The sequence below is a fragment of the Ammospiza caudacuta genome, chromosome 9, assembly GCF_027887145.1.
Source record: "Ammospiza caudacuta isolate bAmmCau1 chromosome 9, bAmmCau1.pri, whole genome shotgun sequence".
NCBI lineage: Eukaryota > Metazoa > Chordata > Aves > Passeriformes > Passerellidae > Ammospiza > Ammospiza caudacuta.
The window spans coordinates 8,054,132-8,068,266 of record NC_080601.1 but is presented as its reverse complement, the minus strand read 5'-3'; the positions used below and the strand labels follow the sequence as shown (position 1 = coordinate 8,068,266).

Here is a 14,135-nt window from a genome sequence, read left to right as displayed (position 1 = left end):
ACTCACAAAGCTTGACATGTTCCATTGAGAACGTGCTGCTTCGCGTGCTTTTTTTTTAAAGTCAGCCTAAAATATATTTTCTGTGCTCATTCCAGTTGGTGTTAAGGAAATATTGTCAGGGAAAGTTGGATTTTTATAAAAATAAAGATGAAAAGCACAGAATAAATAAAAATAAAATCTCATTCCATTGAGAATGTGCTGGTTCACATTGGTTTTTTTTAAGGCACCCTCAAATATATTTGCTGTGCTCCTTCCTGTTGGTGTTAAGGAAATATTGCCAGGGTAGGTTTGCTTTTTATAAAAAGAAAGATGAAAAGCACAAAATAAATAGGAGTGTTCTCATCTAGGCTAATTTCATTGAGGAGAAAACACTCTAAAAATAGAGACATTTCCTCACAGTGTTGCAACCTTGTGACAGAACCTGCAAGTAAAATTGACTTGCAAGTGCTTTAATCAATATGGCAAGAATGCTGTGAAACTCAGGAGCTCTCCTTGGAGTGCAGGGAAGTTTGTTTTGTATTAGCTTGATTGATTAATTTCTCTTCTCCATGTGTTTTGAGATAAATTCATAAGTACCAAAAACAACATGCAAATTTCTCCTCATTTCCATTTGCTGGTGAAAGGCACTAATTGAATTCAGCTGTTCTTAATTTTGTTTTAATTCACAAACTGTTTTCCCATGCAAAGCACAAAGTGTGGCAGAGTGGTCATGGTGGCAGAAGACTTTCTGGGAGAGTTGGCACTTCTTCAAGTGCCAGCCAGCAGCTGCTGGAGCAGCTTTGGCCTCTCAGATTTAATTTTAAGCCAGAGCAAAAAATGAGAGCCTAGAATGGAAGGTAAGGCTGGAGAATCACTCTAGGAAATGTAGGGTCAATTCTTATCACCCCACACCCTTCCATAGGGAGGTAGGAACCAAAAGCCATATTGGATCACTGCTAATTTTTCTTTTCAAGGCTATTTAGTGACACTTTTTTGTCACCTTAATATGAATCAAAGTCGATGCTTTACCCCAAGAACCTCATCAGATTATTTGAGTTTCAATATTAGTCACAGTCTGAACAAATTCCCATTATTGTGAGTTCCTAGACACTTCACAGGCATGTTCTTTGCCAGAAGTAGACTCAAGTCCCCTGGAAACAAGTGAAGTGTGTACATTTCTTAATTAAATTCAGGTAATAATGTGTTTACATTGGTATTTAAGGTATTAATTTTTGCCATGAACTGGAGCACTTCTTACCTCTAATACTGTGCTCAGTCATTCATCTGTGGCTATTTAAGCTTGGTGGGCTGTGAGAAGAAAATCTGGGCTTTAAGGTGGTTCAGATTTTTTCTGTGAAGCCCCCCCGTGCCTCTTTTGCATGGCCTCAGGGTAGTGCAGTCACTCACAACACAAAGAAAAGGAGAGCGACCCTGAGTGAAAATATGAAATGTGTGTCGTGGGCTTTATTAATATGGCTCTTCTCTGGACACAGGTTAGTGCTGGGTCAACAGCTGAAATCCATGGTCTTGGAAGTCTTTTCCAGCCTTATGGATTCTCCTAAAGGACATTTCCAGCCTTCAGAACCAGGGCTGTTCTACCCCATCACCACAGAACCATTCAGTGTGGGATGAATGATCTCTTTTGGTTAACAAAAACCCCAACCTGTTTTTCCCATCCTTCCACTCAAATCCACTTGACACTTTGCAGTACCAATGAAACTGGGAGTTTTATTATGTTGAACATTTAGATTAAACTTTTTTATTACAGATCAAAAATTGGAGTCCGGGATTCACAAATTATCACATTCCATATATTTGGATGTCCTTCCTATTTTTCTCTCCCTGCTGATTCAGTCAGCCTGATCCTGTCCTTTTTTTATTTCTTGCCTTTCTTGACAGCAAATCTTCCTACATTCCATTGATTGTTACTAAGAATGGCAGTGTGTTTTCCAAATAAAATCAGATAAAAAGAAAATTCCATGCTTTTCTTCCAAAACTTTAAGAAGAATGACCAGTGATAAATCAAAACTGAAGCTGCTGAAAGGTGCTGGGATGATTTGTCCCTGGTTTCATAAACAAATTTTGCCATTGTGGCATTTTTTATTTACATATTTTTGCAAACTCAGAATATCAAATATTTATCAAATATCTTTAATTTCAAATAATTATATTATTTTTGAGCTTGGCTAATTAATCCAAATATATTTAGTAGTGACTGCAGCTTATTAAAGGCAGCCTAAAAACTCTTGGATCTTACTAAAAAGAGTAGTAAAAGCCATTCCAGCCTAAATTTCTTTGTCCATTCATCAATTTGGGAGTTTTAGAGCACTGCTGTGTTCACTGCAGTGAGAAAAACAGGATTGTCCATACTGAAAGTTGTTTCTGAATTATTTGTGAATGTAAGTGATAGCAAATGTGATTAATTTCAGACTTGACCTTTCAATTCAAGACAGGAAAGAAATAAGAAAGACTTCGGGGAGTGTCCAGAGGACATCACAGATGCTCCAAGGGCTGGAGCCCCTCTGGAGCCAGGCTGGGAGAGCTGGGGGTGCTCACCTGGAGAGGAGAAGCTCTGGGGTGACCAAATTGTGGCCTCAAGGAGCTAACTGGAAAGATGGACAAGGGATGGGATGGAGTGCCAGGACACAGGGAATGGCTTCCCAGTGCCAGAGTGCAGAGATGGGTGGGATATTGGGAAGGAATTGTTCCCTGTGATGAGGATGGTGGGGCACTGGCACAGATTTCCCAGAGCAGCTGTGGCTGCCCCTGGATCCCTGGCAGTGCCCAAGGCCAGGTTGGACAGGGCTTGGATCAGCCTGGGACAGTGGAAGGTGTAGGGGTGGAACGAGATGATTTTGAAGGTCCCTTCCCACCCCAGCTCTCCTGGCATCCATTGAATTCCAATAACAATAAACAAAAAGCTCAAACAGCTGCCGTTTTCCAGGTCCTTTACCACAACCTCTCTTCCCCCTTGCAGCCCCCCATGTCCATCCAGTCCATCGTGGTGCAGGTGCAGTGTGTGAACAAGAAGGTGGGCACCATCATCAACCACGAAGTGCGCATCGTGGTGCGCGACCGCAACGACAACTCCCCGCAGTTCCAGCAGGAGCACTACTACGTGGCCGTCAACGAGGTCAGAGCTTCCTCCTCCTCCTCCTCCTCCTCCTCCTCCCCCCGCCTTGGGTGGGGTCACTGCTAAATCCCAGCTTTCACTGCCTTCTCCTTGAAAACCAAAAAAATGCAGTTGTTTTCTGTTGCGCTTGTCACGTCGGTAGGCTTCATCTAACATCTTATCCTGCATCTTTTCCTTAAGGAATACAAAGACCAGCACAGTTTTCACCAGGAATATTGCAGAAGGCACCCAAATTTAAAGCAGTGTCTTCATGAATGAAGCGTTGTTTTCTGTTAAATTAAAGCACTTTTAACAACAAACCTATGGTTGAGGAAAAGACAGTAAAAAACCAGTTTAAGTTTTATTAACAATGTTGAAGCTTGGCAAAGTGCAGATGTGGTTTATTGCTGTTGCTCTGGTGCCTATGAAATGAATTATTTTATTTTCTATTATTTATTATGTTATGGTTTGTTTGGTTGGTTTTTTTTTAATAGAGAACTGTGGATTGGACCACTGTGTTATTTGAAGGAAAAAAAAAATATTTTCTTCTTGAGCTGGTACAACTTCATTTCACTTTCCAATGAATTTTTTAATTTTGTTAGGGACTGAATAATCTTCCAATAAGGAATACAGAAAAAAACCTGTGTTTTCAGAGTTGGCATGTCAGGGCTTTAGTAATGAGTAGAAACAGGGACTTACATGAAGTAATGGAAATTATGTGGGTTGAAATTATGTGGAAAATGGAAAGATGGGTCAGTTTTGTGCTGATGAAGACTGAAAGAAGTAGAGTTACATTTATGAAATAAATTATATTAAATATGCAGCCTGGTGGGGTTTGGTTTGTGAGGTGGGAGTCTGTGAAAGAGCATGGCTGCTTTGATTTTAATAGACTTGATTTGAAGAAATTTTCTATTTTGTTGTGTTTTGGAGATTCAGCTCTTCAACCTGTCCTTGTGTTGTCTCTGATCTCCATGACCACACATGTGCCCTGGGAAAAGAGTGGGCCATTGGTGATGTGAGGACTAATTCACCCAAAAGTGTGGAGGAAAACCCTCCCAAATCCACACATTATATTGGACCTGCAACTGAGATAAGGATAAGCAAGGTTTTTCAAACTTCCTGGTTTTAAATTGAATTAAATTTAAATTTAATTAAAACATTTTTGGCACTCCAGCTGCCCATGTGACTTCCCATTGGAATCTGGGAGCACTGGGAAGGTCCTCCATGGGCTTGTCCATGGTTTTCACATTGACTTTCACATGGCTGTGGAATTTCTCTGGCTCTACAGACCCGGTGCAGGAATGTTTCTGGTCCTGAGTAAAAAATGTTTCTGGTCTTGTGTGGGTTGTGCTGCAGGACCCAGATCACTTCCAAAACCTGCATCATTTCTGCAGTGAAACCAAAGACAGGCAGTATGGCTGTGCTAAGAAAACAAGGATTTTCCATAATTAGGGAGAAGTCCAAAAGGCAGAGTGCAAAATGCACCATTCCCAATTATTGGTGTTCAGAAACTGAGCAACGTTCTGAGGACACCAAGCATTTATTGGAATTATTGCTGGGCAAAATGCACTGTTGCTCTTTCCACCAGCTGCACCCTGATTTAATTAATTCCTTCTTTTCATTTTATCTCTGTTCCATGGATAACATCTGACATGGCACCACTGTGCCCTTGAGCAGCACCCTGTGAGTTCATGCTCTCATTAATTAATTAACAAAAAAATAATTCACAAAGCATCTCAGACTCTCTCAAAGGTTTTAATGAGTGATTAAATGTTTTAATGCTCATTTATTCTGCTCATAATTGGTGCTGCCTCTGGTGAATTTAGCAACAGGAATGCACTGGGACGAAAGGTTTGTGGTTAATTTTTGCTTCTGTTTTCTGGTTGCTTGTAAACCAAAAAGTACAGAAATTTCTCTTGCATAAGGAACATAAAATAACTCAAATGAGGAGTAGATTTTATTGTGTTTTGGAGAAATTGAACGGTTTTTATGTACCTATAGAAGACCTATGGGTAAAGGTGATCCCAAATTAAAATGTGCATAAAAATTCATGTGAGTGGTTTGAAAATGTGGCTTTTGCTGCTAAGAATCAAAATCTTCATTGTCTGTTTGTTGAGGAACACTTTTTTGGTCAGGATTTTAGTTCTTCTGTTAGAAGTATGGAGCTGGGCTTGTCCTTGTCAGTGTTGATGGAGGCTGGAATGTTTGTTGGATGAGATTGTTTAGCTGGGAATGGCAGTGCTGGGATCCACATTAAGTTACAAATAAAATCTATTTCGTTAGAGTCTTAGTTGAAAACAGATTTTCTATTTCCCCACCATTTTGGAGCCAGTTTTCATTTTCCCTTCCTTATGCTTTTACAAGTCCAAGTATCTCAGCCAACTCCAACTGCTCTCCCAAGCCTTTGGAATCTCCGCATGGAAGCAAAAACAAGTGAAGGTTGATGTCACCATTTTCATGATAATGAGAAATCCTCTGCAGACCAATTTTGTCTTTCCCAGTTTCACGTGGTCATGGATATGGTGGCCCTTCCTTTCCTTCCTTACTCCAGGTTTTTTGTAGCCTTTTTTCCAGCATGTTTTGTCTTCATAATTCCTCACTCTGCTGCCTCAGACACCTTCATCTGGACCCTCAGAACCCTGACACATCTCAAGACATAAAGAATGTCTCTGGAATATTCTGCCTGTTGTCCAACAATCCTTAGGGATTTAAGTGTTTCCTTCCATCATTCCCACACTTGTACCTATAGAAGACTATGGGTAAAGGTGATCCCAAATCAAAATGTGCAGAGGAATTAATGTGAGTGGTTTGAAAATGTGGCTTTTGCTGCTAAAAATCAAAATCTTCATTGCCTGTTTATTGAGGAACACTTTTTTGGTCAGGATTCTAATTCTTCTGTTAGAAGTATGGAGCTGGGCTTGTCCTTGTCAGTGTTGATGGAGGCTGGAATGTTTGTTGGATGAGATTGTTTAGCTGGGAATGGCAGTGCTGGGATCCACATTAAGTTACAAATAAAATCTATTTCTTTATAGTCTTGGTTGAAAACAGATTTTCTGTTTCCCCACCATTTTGGAGCCAGTTTCCCTTTCCCTTTTTGATGCTTTTACAAGTCCAAGTATCTCAGCCAACTCCAACTGCTCTCCCAAGCCTTTGGAATCTCCACATGGAAGCAAAAACAAGTGAAGGTTGATGTCACCATTTTTATGATAATGAGAAATCCTCTGCAGAGTTATTCCCTTGGTTTTTTGCATGACATATTTTTATTTATATGAAAATATCCCATTGTTATTCAGTTAGGAAAAACTCCTGACAATGACAGCCTGGGGCTAAATTTGACCGTACTGGTGACTTGAAGATTTGAGTTATTACCATATTAAACCCAAGTTCTGCAGCTAAGTTAAAATTCAGAAGAATTATGCAGCTCAGTTAATATTCCACAGGCAAATATATGGCATTGCCACAAGGGGTTTAAATTTATGGAGCTTAATACAGGGATTAGGAAGTAAAATCTTGTACTGCTGAGGCCCAGTGGTGGTGTCTGATTTTTGTGTTCAACACAACTTATCTGATCATTTTTATCTGAGCTAAATGCAGCTCCAGTTTTGCATTCCCTGGGTTTTATAAAACTGACTTTCTTTGCTCTTGGTTTTTCACTTTGCTGAGTCCTACAGAGCAAGTCAGGAGCCTTTAATAGCAGGTTCTGTTTGGAAGTAGAGGTGGAGCCCCTAGAACACTGTTGAAGTCAGTATTTATTAAATGCATGTAACCTTAGAGCTGCTTGTAATCCAACATTTTGGGGTTGGTTCATTTATTTAGTTCGAAGCATTTTTTTTTCCTCTTTCAGTTTAGCAGAGCTAGGAATCCTTGGCAAAATAAGAGCCTTTCTTGAACTTCAGTCATCTCAAAACTTTGGGTTTGGGCTGTTGAGAATTAGAACTTGTGCTGAATTTTCATTTCTGGTGGTGTAATTATTCCTTTTTCCTTGTGGTATCGAAATAATTAATCTCTACAGGTAGACATCATCAAAAGAGTGTTAGCTCAGAATGATTAACTGTAAATCTGGCTTTGCTCTGCTCTTTGGGGCCACTCTGAAAAATTATTCATTTTTAACTTTGTAAATAGGCAATAATAGGGAAATTCATTTTCCAAATGTTTTATGGAAGAGCTGAATGCTTCTGTCTGCATCTCTACTTCTAATAGCCATTAATCACACTGAAGGAAGGTTTTAAGTGCTACAGCTGTAGACTGTGCAAGAGGAAGATTTATTGTGTGCATCTCCTCTTTCTTTGTTTAATTGCATTCTTTTTGGAATCTTCCTTGTTTTGTGTCACCATGATTCTTTTCCACTGGATTGAGTTCCCACAGAGATTATTATTCTCAGGCTGTCGCTGACACTCCTGGAATTGTCTCTTTGCAATCCCTAAAGTTTTTGTTTTCATAAGGTAAAACACTCTGATGGTTTAACCCTTTGATGCACAACTTCAAGCCCTTTCCCTGGAACATACCAAAAGTTCCTGTGGAGAAACAAAATTCCATTCTTTAGTGAAGGGATTTTTCCCAACATCCAAGCTGAGCTTCCCCTGGCCCAGCTTGGGGCTGTTTCCCCTTGTTCTGTCCCTGTTCCCTGACAGCAAAACCTGACCCTCCTGAGCCTCCATTTCTCCAGGCTAAAATTATATTTTATCAGGGGAACTGAGTTCCTCCTTGTTGTTCCAACAAGGAGGTGACAGCAGTCTCTCAGAAATCCCTCACAAATTGTAGGAAAATGTGTTATGGCTGGCTAATGGTAAATATCATAGTAAAAATCAGCACAATGCTGAGATCTCTGTGTAAAAAGTTGGTGATGTTTGGAGTGCTGAGGGCCTCTCCCAGATGATTGGAAGTGGATTTGAAGCATCAAGTTAAGAGCTCATCTAAATTTTTCAAAAGGCTGCAGGAATCTCTAATGTGAGATCTTGAGCAGGCTGGAAATCCCAGAATCGTGGAATATCCTGAGCTGGGAGGGACCCACCAGGATCATCCACTCCAGCCCCTGGCCCTGCACACACACCCCAAAAATCCCACCCTGTGCACCCCTGAGAGCATTGTCCAAATGCTGCTGGAGCTCTGCTATGAAGGAGTGGAAAGGATGTTTTTTCCCAGTGTTTTTTTCTAGTATCATTTATGTTGCAGGAAAGAAAACTTAGATAAAATGGAAATGTGTGTGTCCTGAAGGTCTGCACATCTGCAGTCAGTTATTCTGGGTGCAATAGATCAAATGCAAGACTTTAGCTTTTGACTTTTACTGTTAGAGCATGGAATTGGAGTTCTGGTGTTTACTGATGTGTCATTTTTGCAACTGTCTCTTTTGTTATCACTTATTAATGTGCTTTACGGTGCTGGAGCCTTTTTATGTTGGCCACTATTTATCTGCACGCTGTCAGAAAGGGCTGGTGGGAGCTGTGCCAGCAGCTCCAGGGTGTCTGTCATCTCCTGGGCTGCTTGGATGTGACAGCATTTTTGCAATATTTAATAGTATTAAATATATGGTTTTGGTTTTTTAAATATGGGACACCATCTGCAGTATGGTGTCCAGCAGTGGGATCTGTTGGGATGAGTCCAAAGGAGCTATGGAGGGGCTGGAGCCCCTTTGCTCTGAAGGGAGCTGGGGGTGCTCACCTGGGGAGGAGAAGGCTCCAGGCAAAGCTCAGAGCCCCTGCCAGGGCCTGAAGGGGCTCCAGGAGAGCTGGAGAGGGACTGGGGACAAGGGATGGAGGGACAGGACACAGGGAATGGCTTCAAAATGACAGAGTGGAAATTTAGATGGCATATTGGGAATTAGGAGTTGTTCCCTGGCAGGGTGGGCAGGCCCTGGCACAGCTGTGGCCCCTGGATCCCTGGCAGTGCCCAAGGCCAGGCTGGACACTGGGACTTGGAGCAGCCTGGGACAGTGGAAGGTGTCCCTGCCCATGGAAGGGATTGGGATTAGATGATCTTTAATGTCTTTTCCAACCCAAAGCATTCTGGCATTCTACATGTCTGATGTCTGCAGAGCTGCTCCACTCAGATCCATCTGGGAGCACCAGGACTTTGTCCTGTTTGGCCAGCAGAAACCTGGGAGATTTCCATCCCATGCCACGCCATGACCAGCCAGCACCGTGCCTGGCTCTTCCCACTAATGGAACCATTGCTTAAACAGGGATTAATTGGTTAAACTCTCTTATTTTGAGTTACAGGGTGTCAGTGCCCAGGTAGGACCTGAGGAGTCTCTGTGAGGAAAGGTGGGAGCTGCTCTGGGCTGAGGCATCCACAGGCTCCAGCACTGGGCACATCCCAGCCCTCAGCCAGCTGCATGGAACTCAGGAAAACTGGGTTAAGAGAGGGGAAAAGGGGTTAAGAGAGGGGAAAAGGGGTTAAGAGAGGGGGAAATGGGTTAAGAGAGGGGGAAAAAGACATTAAGAGAGGGGAAAAAGGGTTAAGAGAGGGGGAAAGGGGGTTAAGAGCAGGGAAAATGGATTAAGGGAGGAGAAAAGGGGTTAAGAGAGGGGGAAAGGCATTTAAGAGAGGGGTAAAGGGGGTTAGGAGAAAAGGGGTTAAGAGCGGGGAAAAGGGGGTTAAAAGAGGGGCAAGGGGTTTAAGATAGGGGAAAATGGGTTAAGAGAGGAGAAAAGGGGTTTAAGAGAGAGGAAAAGGGGTTTAAGAGAGGGGAAACTGCCATGTGGCAGCAAGGAGTGGCGAGAAAATGGTGAGAGGAGCTGGGGGTTAAGGAGTGATGCTGAGCCTGGGATAGGGGACAGTGCTGGTTAGTGTCCCTCTGTCCCCATCCCAGGGTGTTTTTCCTGGCAGGATGTTGAATCAATGTTCCCCACAGCCTCAGGGCAGAGGTGACAGAGGCCACCCAGGCAGTGGGTGCCTGGTCTCCCTCTTTTCCCTCAAGAACATGGGATTTTCCTCTCCTGAGCTACTGAGGAGGCAGCAAGGGGGTTCCTGAGTGGATATCAAGGAGCAGCCCATCCCCAGTGGTGGGAAATCCCCCTGCAAACCATCCTGGAACTTTTCCCAGCTGATTTTCAGGTTACTTTGGTCTTCTCTCCCCTTCTCCCACACACATCCCAACCCATTAGGGCACATTCAACTTCTTGTACCCACGTGTGACACTTCTGCTGCCTGTTCCAGGAGTAAATAAGCCAAGTTAGCAGCAAAACATGAACATAAAGAGTTGTGGTGTAAGTGCGTGTAATAAATTAAGCCCCACTTGTTTAACCGTAAAAAGGCCTCGAATTGGTGACTTTTATTTCAAAGATTCAGTATTGTCAGCCCTGAAAATGTTTCCCAGATAACTCTGCCTACCATTACACCCTTAATTAGCAGCTTTATAAATAAAACAGGAACTATGAGTGCAGGAGGAAATGGGGAGTTAAGTCTTTGCTTTATTGTGAGCACCACAAAACAGGAACGTGAAATAACATCCGCATCTGCACCAAGTGCTGGAATGACTCGGTCCTTTGCCTCCTGCTCTTCTTCCAACATTTCAAACCTTTTTAGGCCCTCTAGGTTTAAATATGTGCAGCAACTTTGTGTAAGTTCTGGAGGAAAGAAGAGGGGCCAGTGGGAATTGAAGGGCCGCAAATCTGGAGAGCGCCAAGGAGCAAGGGTTGTGCTGAACCCACAAGTGTTTGTTCATTTGTTCCTCCCCCTCAGGTTGATGACTTGCAAAGTTTCCTGAATATTTGAATTCAGAAACGATGACTCCCAAGAAATCTTCTGTCTCTGCTCTCAATGGGCCTTGATTTCGTGCTATTTATCTGCGCGAGGATAATTATAAATTGATTCATTTTCAAAACATCATTTAATGGGTATTCAATTGCTGCCAACGCAATATTGGAGCAACAGCTTCACTCCTGTGTTTGCTCAAAGCCATGGAGCTCTCTGGGTGTTTGTGTTTGCATGTAACAATATTAATCTGGCTCTGTTCACGTTGCTATGAAGATGCTGTCAAATAAGCTCTGTTTACATTTGCTGCTCATCCTTGTTTTCCTTCCTGAGTCTGAAAAAGGAGCTTTTATTGGGTTTAATCTATATTTATTTCATGGGTTCTTTCAGGTTTAAAGAGTGTTTTTCTCATTTTTGTCTTTTTTTTTTTTTTAAAGATGAAGTTTTGTCATGATGTTTATAGACCAGAGCTAGGGGGAAAAATAAGGTTCAAATTAAAACCTCAAGGTTTTAATGAGGATCTCTTGCTGTTCTTGCAGTTAACTCCAGTTGGAACAACCATCTTCACAGGATTTTCTGGAGACAATGGTGCTATTGACATTGATGATGGTCCCAATGGCCAGATAGAATATGTCATCCAGTACAATCCTAATGACAAGGTACAGCCATTCAGGCTTTTTCCCCTTGATTTATATTTATATTTATATTTATATTTATATTTATATTTATATTTATATTTATATTTATATTTATATGGTTATGGTTATGGTTATGGTTATGGTTATGGTTATGGTTATGGTTATGGTTATGGTTATGATATGAAGTAGTAAATGAAGAAGAGGTTGCTGTTGGATATGAAGAAATGTTTTCCTTAATATCAAGTGTTTTCTCTGTCAATCAGCTCTGTAACCACAGATGAATTTATCTTCCCTCTCACTGTCAGCAGCTGGATCATTTCACTTTCGGTAATGCCCAGAGAAATTGTGTCTATCCCATTCCTGGAAGTGTCCAAGCCCAGGTTGGACTTTGGGGCTTGGAGGAACCTGGAATAGTGGAAGGTGTCTCTGGATGGGCTTTTCCAACCCAAATCATTCTGGGATTCCATGATTTCTGTTTTGCCTCAGTATAAATCCCCTTGCTGATTTTTCCCCCTTTGGTGGGCACTAGGAATATTTTATCCTAAAATGTGAGTGCCAAACTAAGACTATCTCCAGTTATTTATCAGTCTGGGATGCCCATCCCAATCCTTTTTTCCTGCCCACCCTGAATTCCCCATGCAGCACACAGAATTTAACACTCATTCTCATTTATTTGCTGAAAAAAACCCTTCATTTTTAGCAGTTATTTAGGCTCTTCAAGGAAAAAGGCAGTAAAAATGTGATGTAAAGAAACAACATTGCTCTGTGCCTCTGCTGTGTTTGGAATCTTTTTTTGCTGTTGCCTGTTCAAAATACTTAAATATTAACTATCTTCAGCACTGAGAGATTGAAGCATGGAAAGATGGGAGGTGTTTTTAATTAGATTAATTTGATAATGAAATTGCAATTGGATCTCAGGTCAGAAATGTGTGCCCTCCTGCCAGTTTTTGCCCCAGCTTTGTCACCTGAGTCAGTGGAAGCAAATACACGGAACAAATTGTATTTCACTCCATTTAACATCTACATTTACCCTGAAATGTGAATTTTCTCAGATAGGAAGGTATGCATGGACTGGCACCTAAATGTTGATGTTCTATGCTTGTTTAGCACTTCATTGCCCTCATGAAAGGCAGAATAAAGAGCAGATAAGTACAATGATGTGGATTTCTTATCTCTGCTGCTTGAGCACTTGATTTGAATGCACCACTGCAAATTCAGGATGGCATAGGGGAAAGAAGCAGATTCAGTCAGACTTTGGTGGTTGGAAGTAGTAACAGATAGGTAAAGAATTCTGTTCTGTACAGATTCATTACTAGGGGGTTCTTCAGGAGGGAATTGGGTGGGGAGAAAACATAGCAAGCTTTATAATCTCTGATTTGAAGGGCAGATGCAGCCTTGGAATACCGACCAAAGGATCATCCCATTGTGGCCCAGCTTTGTGGCTTCATCTGAACTTTAAGGCATGTTCAATGTTATTGTGTTGTTTTCTCATTTGCAGACTTCCAACAGGACCTTTGATATTCCTCTCACTTTGTCTGGAGCAGTAGTTCTGAGGGAAAGACTAAATTATGAAGAAAAGACTCGTTATTTTGTCATTGTTCAAGCAAATGTGAGTATAAATCTCTTGAAGGCCATTTGTGCCCCTGATTTAGGTGTGAGTTTAGTTTCCTTCCCAAGGAAAGGCAGAGACTTGCTGAAATACCAGCTCTGATAAATCCTCTTCTGCTGAAGATCTAATTTAAGATTTATCCAGCCTGTTGAAAGCTCAGGCATATTATTACTGCTTAAAAAAGCTTGCTCAGTGTGTGACAAGCCAACCTTTTTGGCACAAGGAGCAACTTGCAAATGTGCAGTGCAGCCCATGCAGAAAAGTGCAGCCTCACGGCACTAAATGTCCCGTTTTCCAACAAATCTGGCAAGGCTAATTGTCACTCAGATGAATTTAATGGACACAATTTCATTGTATTCTTCAGGCTGGAAATGCATTTTGTTATAAAGAGGTGATTTTTCCTTCAAGTCATACTGCAAGTGTACAGAGAGGTTTTTCCAGAGTGGCTGGCAGTGGATAACTGAGCAGAAAAGTGATGTATAAACTGTATCTCAGATATCTGTCATCAGAGTGGGGTTTTGATGCCCTTGAGGGCTGTGAAAGGATTTTTTTTCCCTTTTTGTCCTTCTGATAACAACTGAAATGAAAACTTCTCTTCTGTTGTTCACGGCTGTTGTGATACATCTTTGTTCGTGGGAAATGATATTTGCTCTGAAGCAACAGGAGATCCTGAATCCACACCTCCACATTCCTGTCATCTCTCTAGCACAGAAGTGCAGATACATTTTGCAGTCTCTTTTCTTATTCATTTTGTGGCATGTTCAGCATTCTGCCAGCAGAAGCCAAGGCCCCAAGGATGGCTCAATGCTCCTTGTCCCTGGGCTCAGGTGAGACCCCACCTGCAGAGCTGCCCCAGCCCAGGAGGGACCTGGAGCTGCTGCAGAGAGCCCAGGGCAGGCACCAGCATGGGCAGAGGGATGGAGCAGCTCTGCTGGGAGGAAAGGCTGGCACAGCTGGGGGGGATCGTTCAGCTTTGGGATGACCTCACTTCCAGGACCTGAAGGAGTTGGCAAGAAGGATGGAGAGAGACTTTTCCAAGGGGTGGAGTGCCAGGACAAGGGGAATGGCTTCAAACTGACAGAAAGCAGGGTTATATGGGATATTG

At 42.1% G+C, this 14,135-nt stretch overlaps 1 protein-coding gene across 1 annotated transcript in view; it reads left to right on the top strand.

The window, feature by feature from the left end:
• The window catches only part of PCDH15 (protocadherin related 15), a 309,038-nt gene that overhangs the window by 107,388 nt on the left and 187,515 nt on the right, over positions 1 to 14,135 (top strand). The window contains exons 6-8 of the mRNA XM_058810078.1: positions 2,957 to 3,112; positions 11,323 to 11,442; positions 12,920 to 13,030. Coding sequence (XP_058666061.1) covers positions 2,957 to 3,112; positions 11,323 to 11,442; positions 12,920 to 13,030 — 387 coding nt within the window. The remainder of the gene's footprint in view (positions 1 to 2,956; positions 3,113 to 11,322; positions 11,443 to 12,919; positions 13,031 to 14,135) is intronic.